General features: G+C 54.5%; 1 protein-coding gene across 1 annotated transcript; it reads left to right on the top strand.

Annotated features, from left to right (window-relative positions):
• The first annotated feature begins 9,772 nt into the window (after positions 1–9,772).
• LOC133210864 (noggin-2-like) lies at positions 9,773–12,039 on the top strand. The gene has a single exon (XM_061350630.1). The coding sequence runs from the start codon at positions 10,596–10,598 to the stop codon at positions 11,232–11,234; it is 639 nt and encodes a 212-aa protein (XP_061206614.1). The 5' UTR covers positions 9,773–10,595; the 3' UTR covers positions 11,235–12,039.
• Positions 12,040–14,320: the final 2,281 nt, after the last annotated feature.

Raw genomic sequence — 14,320 nt, forward strand, 5'->3', positions numbered from 1 at the left:
AGGTGGTGAAGCAGAGCTGGTTGCAGATGCCAAGTCCCAAGGGTGAAGGTGCAGTTGTCCTTCCCCAGTGCCTCCCAGACTCCTGGAACTGGTGCTTGTGTCCCTTCTCCTGTGGCAGTGTATCCTGCTTCCCATGCCATATTGATGGGCAAGGGTTGCACAGGAGTCCCCTTGGAGTCAGGAAGCCCTGGCTGAGGAACGTTGGCAAGGTGCTGGGGCTTCCTCCTCTGCCACCTCTGCTTGCTGGTGTCTGTGCCCAAAGGCAGTGAAGAGCCCATCCTCACACTGGAGCAGATATCCCACAGCTCTCCTGAGCTTGATGTTATTCCTTCCCTCTTCTGCTGCCCTCCGAATCGTCCATCAGGACAAAGGCCACATCAAAGCATCAACTATACCATGAGTGTTTCTCTCTCACCCTTTGTGGTCCCCTCCAGGGCTGACAAAAGACCCAAAAGCTCCTGGATGCGAATTCCAGTTGCACAGCAAAACACCCCAGGTTGGAGCAGCAGCTCCTTGCACCCACCAAGAGCTGCATGGGATGGGAGGGGAGCAGGAGCCAGGCTCAGCTCCACTGCTCCTGCATTTGAACTCCTTTGCTGCTAACTTTCCAGCTGGAGGGAATGACTGACAGAGACTGATGGTGTCTTTGCCTGTGTGTAATCCTAGAGCCAGCTGGATTTGGGAAATCTTTCTTTGCTTTAAAAAAATAAGCAAGAGACTAGACTGAAGGGTCCCGATTAACTGGGAAAATGTGGGCAAAATGCAAGTGCCTTCTCAGATTCTCACTCCTGCAGGAGCCTGAGCCCCAGGGATGCACCAATCCTGACCACCCCACAGCCTCCCAACAGCTCCTCACTGCCCAGCCAGAGCTCTCCTCTGAGCCACGCAGCTCCAGAGAGGCCTCCGGGTGAGGAGCACTTCGTAGGGATGTGCTGCTGGTCCTGGAAGCCCTCCCCTGCCTGCTCCTGCCTGCCCTTCTCTGGGATGCTCTTGCCCTCCACTTTGCAACAGCTGCCTCTCTCCTGGACTTCTCACTCCTCAGGGAGTGAATACAGAGTTACAACCAGTCTGAGATGACATTATCACACTGAGTTATTCTCCACAGACAGGCTTTTTCAAACAGGGATTTTAGGGAGGATTTGGCACCCTTTGCCTGCTCCCTTCTCACGTGGTCCCTGAGTCACCCAGCCCCGTGCTTATTTCCTGACATCTCCACAGCAACTTAGGGACAAGTAAAGCTGGAACTGAATCGAGAGAAAACCGGTTCACTGGTAGAACACAGCTGAGAGAAGGCTGCATGGGTACAACATAAACTCCCTTAGGGGGTTGACCAAAGCCTACAGAAAGCTGGAAAGCTGGAGCTGCCACAGGTTTTGAACCAGGTAGCAGGGTTCCCAACCTGCACTCAGGAGAGGTAGGATGCTGCTGTGTGTCTTGTGTTAGAAAGATCTTTGTCAAACATTATAACCTTGTCTTCTGTAGCTGAAATAAATAGAATTAGCAGCCTGGAGTGAGAAATGCTGGGGGGGGAGGGGGCATCTGCAGCAGCGACTGTCCTGACTGCGTGGTGATAAGGCTGTGGGAGAAAACAGGGTTGAGAAGCTGGAGATTGCACCATCTCTGAGCTGCAGAGGATGCCCTGAGCATCCCCTGTTAGACCGTGCATGAAGGGTTCCAAGGTGAAAAGAAATCTCTTCCACAAGGAGAACCACCTGGACAGCAGCACCCTGCTCTGCACTTCCTGGTTTTGGGACAGTGCTAATCACTCCCAAGGGCTAAGCTCATCCCAGCGTTGGGTTCCCTGGGATTTAAAGACAAAATGAACTTGTCTGTCCTGCAGTTAGCGTGGAGCAGACTGTGGTCATGCTGTGGAGCAAGAGCTAGGGAAAAGAGGGAGAAGTGGATGGGATAGCTCCACAGCACAAGTGTCCTCCTATGAGCAAGCATGAGGCCACTTGCTGACATAAGATCCCATTTTCCATCCTGTGTCAGCCTGTGCCTCCTGCTGCCTTCCATTAGGTTCTCCTGGGAAGGGACACATGTCTGTGCAGTGAGAAATGTCCCTCCTGGAGCTACATGAAACAGGAGGAAGCAAACCCATGGAGCTTCTTTCTGACTGACCCTTGCCCCTTGTTGTCCAGGAGAGGCACCAGAAGTACCAGTTTAATTTACCAGAATTAAACCTTGCACACATGCTCCAAGGATTTCTCTGGCCTCCACAGACCCTGGCTTAGTGAGCAATGGGCCCAGCTCCTCAGAGGCACTGAGGTGATTTATGCTGTCTGAGCCCCCTAACCCTGCACTCCTCTGATGTACATGCCCTCCTAGGGCAGTGCCAGCAGGAAGAGATGCCTCTTGGGGGATGCTCTGAGATGATCAGGTCAAAGCAGCTCTCTAAGACCCAGAAGTTCTTTGCAGGGATGTGAGCTTGGAGGAGGTGTCTCCAAGACCCTGCAGTGTGCTGAGAAGAGGGCTGCAGGTGCAGTGTGGCAGGTCACCCAGGTCCCTTGGAACCTCAGCAAGGAGGAGTCCTGGTGCAGCACCAGTTCAGCCTCTGTGAAGCTCAATGTGGGTGACTGAACCACCCCACAGGGGTTGGCAGCCAGTGCTGAGCCCTGTCCTGGTTGTGAGCTGGAGTTCCCTTTGCTTCCTCTATCACACACCAGTTAGTTACAGCCACAACTTGATGCCCCTGGGACTATCACCACTATGGTGCTCCCTTGGACCTCAAGCTCACCATGGTGGGACATGGCCTGGCACCTGGATCTGGGGCACATTGACTTAGGGAAGGAGGCTTGAAAGCAGGCTGGGACCACTGGGATCCATCTTGCCAGGGGTCTATGGGAAGGAAAGCTTGAGTCAGTGCTTGGGGCAGGCTACAGGAGGCAGCAAAAGGACAGTGCTGTATCCTCCAGGAGTGTTTGCTGGGGGATGGATGTTTGCTCTGAGAGATGCATGGGGAGTGGGCTGGGAATAGGCTGTAGCTGGATATCTGGTCCGGCTGCAGATGGAGGGGATTCCTTGTAGCTGTGCTGGGCAATGGCTGGGTACATTGTGCAGGGCTGCAGCTTTTCCTGTGTGTCTGCATGTCCAGAGCTCTCATCACTGGCTACAAGGTCTTCCCACATTCCAGGGTGGCACAGGGCAGAAGGAAGGGCTTATCAGAGTAGGAAGGAAGGAAAAGTATGGCAAATGTTGCAAAGCCTTGTGTCACCTGAGACTGGTCATTTGGCTTTGGTTTACACTTGCAGCGATGTGCTTTCCCCAGAGAGTGGCTCTGGAGTCCCTGATCCAATCTGCTTCCCAGCGTGTCCATGGACCCAACGCATGTCCCAAAGGGAGGATCCAGTCCTTTTATTTGGGACATCTTCAAAAAATAGCTGCCCTGAGCAGTTCCCTCTGCCTTGGACTACTGCTGACAGCAACTGCCATGTACCATATGATGTGGCAGCATTGCTCCATGTCAACACATGTGACAGATGTATGCCAAGCGGGTAGAGATTTTGGAGCTCCATGTTGTTTTTTTACCACTGGCAGCTGTCCAGGCATTATTCCTGGTCTCTGCACAGAGGCACGTTCCTCAGGTCCCCTGGGAGAAGGGAGCTCACTCTGGTGAGGACCCTGTCCCAACATCCCGGCCAAGACCTCGGGCTCTGTGGTGAAGGCTTTCAGCTGGAGGGGCATCAGAAAGATCAAGCTGCTTCACTGGGGACTTTCCTTCCACAAATTCCCTCGCTGAAGGGTGAGGTCTCTTGCCCTGGGCCACAACGACTGATGCATGCGATGCAAAGTGCTGACATGTGCAGTGAAACAGCCCTCCTTCTGCCTTCCTGCAATGCTAGCACCTGCCCAGAGGACAGCAGCCCAGGCAGTATGGTCCATTCAGTGGAAAGTGTCATGGTCACTGTGCATGGATTGAGACCAACAAAACCTTTTGCTCAGGGCAGCCTTATCCATCAGCCCAGGCATCACCTGGTTGTGTAGGCCACAGCAAATGGGATGTAACTGACCTCAGGCTGTAAGGGAAGAGGAAGAAACCCCCCACTTAAACTTCTTCACATGTAATGGCAATAGAATAGGGTTTTTTTAAGCATTTAGGACATCTGGCACTACTGGAAATGTTCCAGAGTTTGGGAAAGACTGGAACCAGCAGAGCAATTGTTGGGCTCTTGGGACAGCAGGGAAATGGGGGACTGAAGGGGGTGAAAGAGAGTGTGGAATACCAAGGTGCTGCATCCAGCGTGCAGCCACAGTGCAGGCAATGAAGGATGAACTCCAGGCAGCTGATGGGCAACTGGAAAGTGCAGCTACACAGAGAACATGGAGATATGGGGCCAGGCCTATGCCAGGAAACCAGATGGGATCATAAATGGGTGAGGCAGTGATGGATGGGCCACAACACCATGATGCCAAGAGGAAGAAAGTGATAAGAAGCTTGAAAAACAGACAAATACTTCATGATAAGCACAAAAAAAAAGGATGCCATGAAGCTCAGAATAGTTAAACCACCCTACTTGGTATAGCAAAAATCTGTTTCTGAGGCACAAGTAATACCCTCCCTGGAGTTTCAGGTGTGTTTTCCTTCCCATCAGCTCTTTGGCACACCTGAACTTGGTGCAGTTGAGTGCCGAGGCGGTGCTGAGCTCCCAGGAGCATGAGGAGGTTCTATCAGCTCAGCTGCTCAGAGGAGACCTTTGCAAATGCACTTCCCACTGGGGCAGCACTGGGCAGCTGAGGGGGTTTGGTTGGAGCTGATGGCCTGTGGTGGTAGAGGAGGGAGCTGGGAGCAGAGTTTAAGTCCCTAAAGCAGAAGGTGGCTAGGGCCACCTTTCCTACCATCCCTTTTTCTCTTCCCATCCAATTCCTGAGCCTGTCCTGTTGGAATGGGAATAGGAACCTGTGAGCTGGTGAATAACTGCATTAACACTGGGACTACTGAACTACTTACAGAAATTAAATTTAAGTAGGTCTGTGATGAAAACAAGGAACACTGTGTGATTGTGTGTCCCATATGGGGTCAAATCCCCTCTGCTTCACAAGGCTTTGTGGCCATCCAGCCACCCGCAGGCTCAGAACTCTTTCTGCGCCCAGCAGACCGCACGGAAGCAACAAGCCCTGAGCTGCTGCAGGAGTGCGAGGCTGCTCTGTGGAGCCCTGCCAACCACTTGCCATGGCATACTTTGGGAACCATTCCTTTAGCCATACTGACGAGAGCAGGGTAATGTATTTCTACTGGAAAATAAACATATCTCTAATGAAAACCTGGTGTGCCATCATTTAGTCTTCCCCCCCCTTTTTTTTTTCTTTTTTTGTTCCTTAGGCGAAAATTAGGGATTCTGTCTTGTCAGACCCAAGCACCCAAGCTGTTCCTCATACTTGCTATGCCAACCCATCAGCATTATTTCTCAAGCATAAAGAGAGCTTGGAAAACTTAAGCAAAGAGAAAGCAAGAGAAAAACTCAAAAGAGCCAAAAAACGTTTGACTGGGAGCTCCTTTTCCTCTTCTCTTCTCTTCTCTTCTCTTCTCTTCTCTTCTCTTCTCTTCTCTTCTCTTCTCTTCTCTTCTCTTCTCTTCTCTTCTCTTCTCTTCTCTTCTCTTTTCTTTTCTCCTCCCTTCCCTTCCCTTCCCTTCCCTTCCCTTCCCTTCCCTTCCCTTCCCTTCCCTTCCCTTCCCTCCCCTTCCCTTCCTCCTTTCCCTTCCCTTCCCTTCCCTTCCCTTCCCTTCCCGTCCCTTCCCTTCCTCCCTTCCCTTCCCTTCCCTTCCCTTCCCATCCCTTCCCATCCCTTCCCATCCCATCCTATCCCATCCCTTCCCACCCCTCCCCTCCCCTCCCCTCCTTTCCCTTCCCTCCCCTTCCCTTCCCTTCCCTTCCCTTCCCTTCCCTTCCCTTCCCTTCCCTTCCCTTCCCTCCCCTCCCCTCCCCTCCCCTCCCCTCCCCTCCCCTCCCCTCCCCTCCCCTCCCCTCCCCTCCTCTCCTCTCCCTCTCCTCTCCTCTCCTCTCCTCTCCTCTCCTCTCTTTCTTTCTCTTCTCCTATCTCATTTTTAGATTTCCAAGCATGGGCTTCCTGCTCTCTATACTTTTCCATGGTCAAAGATGAAGGTGTAGATTTGAAGCTTTTGTGCCTACAGCTGAAGGAGTAAGAATGATTTTGTAACAAAGATCATTTTGTTCTGCATCTTCACCCCAGCTTTGACTTGAATTAGTGCTGCCCAAAGCAAGCTAAAGGATAAAAAACCCTGTCAGTTGAATAACTGTGTTGCTAGGACAGTACCGCTAATGTTTTGCTGTTACAAATTTCCTTGCTTGTGGAGCCTTACAGTGAAAACAGAGTAGGCACTGCCCAAGCTTCAAATGTAAAGTAGAAATGCCCTTTTTCTTTTGTTACAACACTTTTTGGGTCTTTAGATGGCAAAAGGATTCCAGATGAGAGAAAGGAGCAAAACTAAGCAGTTTGCAACCATTTTAGCCTTCAGAAGGTACCTTTAGCATCACACCTTTCTTCTTACATGGAATCATTTTGATAAGGTTTTTCTGTATGTGATATGTAAACTTTCCAACTTTAAATCCTCTAATGAAGGGCTAGATTGTGATATGGGCCCACAGAGGGGGAAGGTAGATGAACGCACCACTCAGCCTCTCAGTCCCTGCTCACAGCCATAAGCAGGATTTTGCCCCAGTGCTTCTGGTTCTGAGGAGAACAGGAAGGGGCTGCCATGGTGGATCCCACAGGCACAATTAAGCCTTATAATTCCTTCCTGGGGGCTTGCCTTTATTCCCTACCCCCCCCCCCCCCCCCGAGACGTTGAGAACACTACCAAAAGAAGTGCTTCACACTGACCAGCACAAGAGCAAAGGGTTAGCCCACCACGGGCTGCCTGACAGGGAGTCGGGGAGTATTCCAAGCCTGCTGCAGACCTGGTGCCTCCCCCTTCTGCTCTGGGGACATGACATGCACTATTTTCTTTGCCTCCGAAAGGGGAAACCTCCTCACCCCTCCCTTGAGAGCTTCTGCTCTACTATGGCGACCTGTCAAGTGAGGTGCCTGGAGGAAAGGCATTTTAACTGGCATGGGATGATTCCAAAACATGTTTAGAAAGTCCAAGAGACAGCTGAAGGAGTTGAGTTACTCCAACGGTTTGGGGTCCTCCAGGATGAAAAATGCTGTATATATGCTGGATTTTATTATACATAGAATCATAGAATGGTTTGGATTGGAAAGGACCTTAAGATTATCCAGTTTCAACCCCCTGCCACAGGCAGGGACACCTTCCACTAGACCAGGTCACTCCAAGCCCCATCCAACCTGGCCTTGAACACTGCCAGGGATGGGGCAGCCACAGCTTCTCTGGGCACCCTTGTGCCAGCGCCTCAGCACCCTCACAGGGAAGAACTTCCTCCTTATGTCTAGCCTAAACTTCCCCTATTTTGGTTTAAACCCATTACCCCTTGTCCTATCACTACAGGCCCTGATGAAGAGTTCCTCTCCAATATCCTTGTAGGCGCCCTTCAGATACTGGAAGGCTGCTACAAGGTCTCCATGCGGCTTCTTCAGGCTCAACAGCCCCAACTTTCTCAGCCTGTCTTCATTTGGGATGTGCTCCAGTCCTCATGGCCTCCTCTGGACTTGCTCTAACAGTTCCATCTTCTCCTTACGTTGAGGACATCAGAACTGCAGAGCACAAGTGAGGTCTCACGAGAGCAGAGGGGGAGAATCCCCTTCCTCAATCTGTTGCTCATGCTCTGGGGATGCAGCCCAACACACAGGGGTGTTCTGGGCTGTTAGCACACACTGAAGCTGGCTCATGTTCAGTTTCTCATTGACCAATGCTCCCAGGTCCTTCTCCGCAGGGCTGCTCTGAATCTCTTCCCTGCCCAACCTGTAGCTGTGCCTGGGATTGCCCTGACCCACGTGTAGGACCTTGCATTTTGCATTGTTGAACTTCAGGAGGTTATTCCAATGACAGTGAGATGTTAATCCGCTTGCCAGGGTTTAGGAAGGCAGCAGTGCCAGCAGCAGCACACCTTGCCGTGTGACTGCCCACTACTGACTCCCAGGTGTATCTGCCCTGAGCTGCTTGTTTGAATTTCAACACTGCCAAGACACCGGTGTATCCCACCCCAGTGCAGGGCTTTGCTTCAAGCATCACACTGGGGTCAGGAAGTTGGTCATGAGTGTGTTTTCCTGATAATACTAGGTATCAAGGCATGACAATACCCATCTCCTTTGCAAATTGCTTTGAGAGCTAATGTTATCAGGGCTGGGGAACAGTGTTGTTTCATGGCTCTGTTGCAGAGTATGATCCAAATGATTGAAGAAGTTCAACAGAAATCCCAAGCTGGGACCATGTCAGGAATACACAGCAAGGGAAGAAAGGCTGGATACATTTAAACCATGTGCTTTAATATCATAACTGGAATGCAGGGTGGCTGGCTCTGAGCAGCAGTTTTGTTTCCCTGAAGTCCAGGGAATGCTCTGGCTTTATGCGGACTCAGGACTGGATCATTGGCCTCGCCATTTTGGGAGGGGCTTGTTTTCTTTCCTAACATTTGGAATTTCTGGGGTGATGGAGAGGCCAAAGGCTGGGGGACATGCTCCGTTTGCTAGTTTGCTGGATGAAAGCTGGCTCTGCAAGTTCTAGGCATGCCTCAGTGGGGTGCTCTTGGCTGGTCTGGCACTGCAGCCCATTGCTTTGACTGGTGGTTAACCAGCACATTGTGGTGAGAAGTTGATCATGGTCTGTGTTGCTCCCTCCCCACACCCGGCCTCACCCTTAGTGGGTAGCTGGTTACCTCATGCCCCTGGGAGGGAGTGACTGGCATGGGCAGGAATGTTCTTACACACCGTCAGCCTGGAGAAACCAGCAGTGTGTCCAATTCCTGGACATTGTTCAAGTGTGAGCTCCGTGCCAAGCAATGTGGAGGTAAAGGAGGTGAGAAGGGTTGTAGTTTGTGCCGTGTGGACACACACCAGGCTCGACCCCCTATGACTCAAAGGTGGAGGGTCCAGCTCTCCAACAAGAGCTTTAGCACTACACCAAGGAGAAGAGGGTGAAAAAAAGATCCAGCGATGTCATACCACGTGCACGGCAGGATGCAGGAACACTCCCTCGAGTGAAACGGATGCTGCTGGAAGGCTGCAGCCTCCCACCCAGAGCATGCCGCGATGCTGGAATACACTCGTTGGTGACATCCGGATGTGCTGGTGCGACGCGGTGTCATGCTCTCCTTCTAGCTCTGCGTGGAGCTGGAAGAGGGCTCTGGAGGTGGCTTCTGTGGAGCAGCAGCAGTGGTGGACACCAGAGGTAGAGCGAAGGACGGGCTGCCGGCAGGTCCGTGCCGGTGACCAGAACCCTCCTGGCCGATGCAGACGGAGGATGCCGAGGGCAGGCAAGAGGAGGCGGCACCTCCTGCGTCGGGGGCCACCGCCAGCAGCGCAGCGCCTGCCCGCCGCTGGTGCCGTGTCCGGGGGGAGAGGGGAGGGCGGCTGGACCCTGCGGGCGCGGCTGTCACTGTGCGCGCGGCGAAAGTGACAGCGGGGGCGGGGCGGGCGCGCGCCGGGCGCGTATTTAACTTGGGCAGCGGGCGGCGCGCGGCAGAGCGCGGCGGGCGGGCGGAGGGCGCGGGAGGGCCGTGCCCAGCTGAGCCGAGCCGAGCCGAGCCGAGCCGAGCGGCGTTGAGCCCAGTCGAGCCCAGCTGAGCCGAGCCGAGCAGAGCGGCGCGGAGCCGCGGCTGGATTCGTTGAGCCCAGCGTAGCCGGCCGGGACCCCGAAGCAACGGCAGCACCGGGCACCGGCAGCGGCAGCAGCATGGGTCGCCGGGGCTGCTGAGCGACCGAGCCCGCCCCTGCCCGCCCTCGCCGAGGAGCCGCGCGGAGCGGCGGGCGCCGCCAAGGACCGCACCGGGAGCCGGTGCCGGGGATACCTCCTCCATACACACACTCCGTCGCGCCGAGGATGCTCCGGGGGCCCGCAGGCCCCCCCCCGCCGCTCGCCATGAGGAGAAGCCCGGCCGGGCCGCGGGCGCTGCCGCAGCTGGCAGCAGCCGCCTGAGCCCCGCGCCTTGACGGTGCCCGCGCAGGGGCCGCCCGAACGGTCCGCCGTGACCCTTCCCCCCGCCCCTTGCCCTGCCCGCCCGGCTATAAAGGAGGGTTTATGCTCGGGCTCCGGTCTCACGCCAAACCCTGTCACACCGTCTAGACAAGCTGTCGTGGGGCTCGGCCCAGCTGTCACCATGGCGATGGAGACGAGTCCGCTGTGAATTTTGGGGGGGAGCGAGCGAGAGCGGCGGCAGCGGAGGAGGAGGAGGAAGGCTCGGCCGCCGCCGTGCCCTGCCCTGCCCCGCGGAGGAGGCACGGACCCCCCGGCGCTCTCGGCCGCGGCTGGAGCCGGCCCGGCGGGGAGCCCCGGGGAGCCAGCGGCCGCGGAGCGAGCCTCAGATGCGTCTGTCACACAACCCCGGCAGAGCTATTTAAAGTAACGGGCCTCGCCGGACTTTTGTCTCTGCCTATTTATGAGTCCCCCAGAGTTGGCAGGCACCGCCGGGCAGCGCTAGGAGCCGAGCCCGCGGGGACGCCAGCGGGGGCCCGCCCGGAGCATGACGGCGATCCGGGCGCTGCTGCTCTGCTCCTGCCTGGGGCTGCTGCGCCCGGTGGGCGGGCAGCCCTTCCTGCGACTGCGACCCTCGCCCAGCGACAACCTGCCCGTCAAAGACATTGTGGAGCACCCGGATCCCGAGTACGACCCCAAGGAGCATGACTTGGACGAGAGGACTCTGCGGAAGAAGCTGGGCAGCCATTTCGACCCCGGCTTCATGGCCGTGGCCGTGCCGGGACCGGCCAACGCGTCGGGCGCCGAGGCGGCGGCGGGGCGGGCGCGGGCGGCGCTGCCGGCAGAGCTGCGGCGGCTGGAGCTGGGCCCGCCCCAGGGACCGCGGCTCAGGGTGGGCAAGAAGGCGCGGCGGAAGGTGCTGCAGTGGCTCTGGGCGTACACCTACTGCCCCGTCCTCTACACATGGAAGGACCTGGGCGTCCGGTTCTGGCCCCGCTACATCAAGGAGGGCAACTGCTTCGCCGAGAAGTCCTGCTCGCTGCCAGAGGGCATGTTTTGCAAGCCCGTCAAGTCGGTCACCAAGACCTTCCTGCGCTGGCATTGCCAGGGCTGGTCCAGCCAGAAGTACTGCACTTGGATCCCGGTGCAGTACCCGCTCATCTCCGAGTGCAAGTGCTCCTGCTAACCCCCTCTGGCCTCGCCCCACCGCCTGGCATCGCCCGCATGATTTTGGGAAAGGGGCTGTGAGTGTTTTCACACTGCCCAGCGCTGGGTGTTGGGGCGAGGAACCGGCTTGTATGGTTTTCTTTCTTTTGTTTTTCTGGACTTATTTTAATGTTATTTGAAAGGGGAAAAGCGAACCCAGGAACTGCAGGGCAGGCCAAAGGCACAGTAAAGCACTACAATCAGATGTCTATTTTTATACGTATATAGCCTTCTAACAAAAGGAAAATAAAAAAAAAAAATTACCAGCCGTGTAAATAGAGAGATTTTAAAGGAAAGGGAGGAAATCGCAGTTGTTGGGGTTTTTTATTATTATTATAATTATTGTTATTATTATTATTTTAAAGACATAGGACCACATTTTAAACCCATCCCCACAGAACCTGAGCACTTCTGTGCTGTAGGGAAGGGGAAAGATTTCCCATGAAGATGATTTTATCAAAAGGAGAAAGGGAGAGAAGGGGGGGTAAAAGAAAGCAAAGCAGGAACGGCAGCAGCCCCCAAGATGGTTGTTTCTCTGTGCTGTATTTTGTCTTCTTCAGACCTTGTCACTGATGTTTGAACTAATTTGCCACGCTCTCTAGGGTTGGTTTTTAAAGTGTATAACAATTCAGGAGTAAATTTTAAAGAAAAGTACAAATCTATGAAAGAGTGGAATCGTTTTGTTGTGTGGGAATGCATATAGTCATGTAGAGACGTTAAAGGAAATTTTCTGTGTACAGTTTATTTATTTTTAACGTTTGTGTATAGGAAAAAAAACCCCAAACAAGCTAGAGATTATGCCAGAAACTATTGGAAATGTTTACTTGAATATTCCTTTAAAAACATATCAATGTAAATATGAGCTATCACTGAGCAGAAAAAAAAAAAAAAAGAAAAAAAGAGCATTTTCAGCAATAAACTCTATCTTTGAAGGAACCCCCTCCCGTATGGTGCACCCCACTTCCCCACAGGAACTGCCAAGACCCCAGGTCTTGCTCGGAGCAGGTGATGAGTAAAGGGCTCTGGCCATGTGAATTGTGACACGCTCCTGAGTCTGGTGGAGCTCCACTGGCTTCTGTGCCTGGGATCACACTCTGAGCTCTCTATGTTTAACCTGATGGGGAGAGAGAAACAAAAAATGCGGAGAGAAATGGCTCATAACACGCAAAAAGAGTGCGATATCCCAGCCAGGAGGTGTCATCTGAAGTCCTTGGGAGATTCAGCTCTTCTCCCACTGGCAGAAGAAGTGATCGAGGTTATGGCCCCAGCCATCAAAGCGCCTGACACAGCTAGGCAGCCCCGCTTGTGTCATAACAAATGTTTTTTCCTTGGCTGCTGCTGCTAGCACAGAAGGGGAGGATACTGACAAGCCCCCGTGCCCAGCCCTGCTGCTGCCACGGAGCCCAGGGCCTGTTGTAAGCTAGGGTGAGGAGGAACTGCAGATCCCACCATGGATCTGCATGCCCTCAGTTTCCCATCCTGGTATGCCAGGGCCACTGGGACCCTTGCTGCTCTTCCACTGGAGCTCATGGAGCCAGGGACAGGGACAGACATCCTGGCAGGCTGTGGGCAACGGAACCACTTGGGAGGAGCCCAGCACTGGTGAGCAGGGACCTTGGCAGTGCAAATCCATTCCCGATGGACATCTGTCTGTCTGTCTGTCTGTCTGTCATAGAGCTTGGAGTGGGGCCCTGACAGGCTGCTAGGCCGTCCCCCTGTGTGCTCCACGTGGGCTGCTGGTGGTGGAAGGGAAGGTCTGGCCATTCCCTAGAGTGTCTGAAACGTGCCCAGCATCCCTGAGGAACAAACTGCTGTCGAAGGCCCTTGCCAGCAAGGAGCCAAGCTCCGCCAAGCTGTCTGCAGAGCAGCAGGGAGACCCCGTCCCCCTCTGGCCTGGCACACAGAGGAGAGCAGTGTGACACCAAGTCCGTATCCCATGGGAAGGAACCGAGACCCTCTGAGGGGTCTGGCTCGCTTCTCTCCATCATCCTCTGAGGGGATTGCAGTCCAGTGAGCCCCCCTGGAGCAGGCCTGCAGACTTTGGAGGTTTTGCATAGACTGAGGCTGAAACTGGGAAAGAACTTTTTTAGTGGGCACAGTGGAGACAAGGCCAGAGGGACAGTGACATTCTTCAGCCCATGTCCCTCTGAGGCCATCCACTCGGCTCCGTGCGAGGAGCAGGTTGGCCTTTCCATGCATTTGTCAGCGAGGGACCAGGGAAGGGGGAGATGCAGAGGGCAGTGTGAAAAGGAGAGCTCGGTGAAGGCAATGTGCAAAACATCAGGGGCATTTGGGAGAGGAAGGGGAAAGCTCATTTTGCAAGAGGAACAACATCTGTGGTGTGGGGGCTGAACATCTGTAGGAGGGAGCATGGGGGGAGGGCATTCTGGGAAAATATTTCTGACATAATCCCAACAGTATCTGGTGTGTTGGGATTTGGTTACAAATGGCCCTCTAACGTCTTTGTGCGTTTTGTTCTGCTGGTTCCAGGGGCACACAGAGACCCCTGCTTTGTGCTAACCTGGGAAATAAACCATTCGCTGGGCTCAATGGCTGAGTTCAGTTGCACAGGGAAGAGGGGGTGGGAATGGGGAAGGCGAGATTTGTGTGAACTCCAGCAAAAAATAGCCTAAAAGCCTCTGTGCCATGTGCTGGAGGGAGGAGGGGGGGTGCCTCCATCTCTGGGGAGGACTCAGTGGTCCCACTTGAGATGGCAGCTTGTTTGGAGGGGAAAGCATGAGACTCGGGAGTGGAGGTGCTTGGGGTGGGCAGGGGCCCGGGAGCTGAGGGCAGCCCTATGGGGTGTTTGCCAGCTCCCCAGGCTCTGGTGTGCGGTCACTTTGTGCTGAGGAACCTCCTGCTTGGCTGCCCCAGGAGGGGATGAGTCGGCCGTGTGACAGCCGGGCCATGGGCATGATGGCTGGCCTGTGCTGCTGAGCCTCAAAGGAGAGAAAGACAAAGGGGAACCAGCCTGGTTCTTTGGTGCGGTTATTTCATTGTCTCCCCAAGCTGCTTGTGATTAAGGGACAAGCGGGGGGGGGGGAGGGGGAGAAAGGGGGCAGAGCC

Source organism: Neopsephotus bourkii, unplaced genomic scaffold (assembly GCF_033783945.1).
Source record: "Neopsephotus bourkii isolate Nb327-2 ecotype Australia unplaced genomic scaffold, CSIRO-AGI_Nbou_v1 NB_533, whole genome shotgun sequence".
Lineage (NCBI taxonomy): Eukaryota > Metazoa > Chordata > Aves > Psittaciformes > Psittacidae > Neopsephotus > Neopsephotus bourkii.

Bases quoted from the DNA above. Each gene is read 5' to 3' on its own strand.
- LOC133210864 (XM_061350630.1), top strand. From the start codon at position 10,596: ATGACGGCGATCCGGGCGCTGCTGCTCTGCTCCTGCCTGGGGCTGCTG.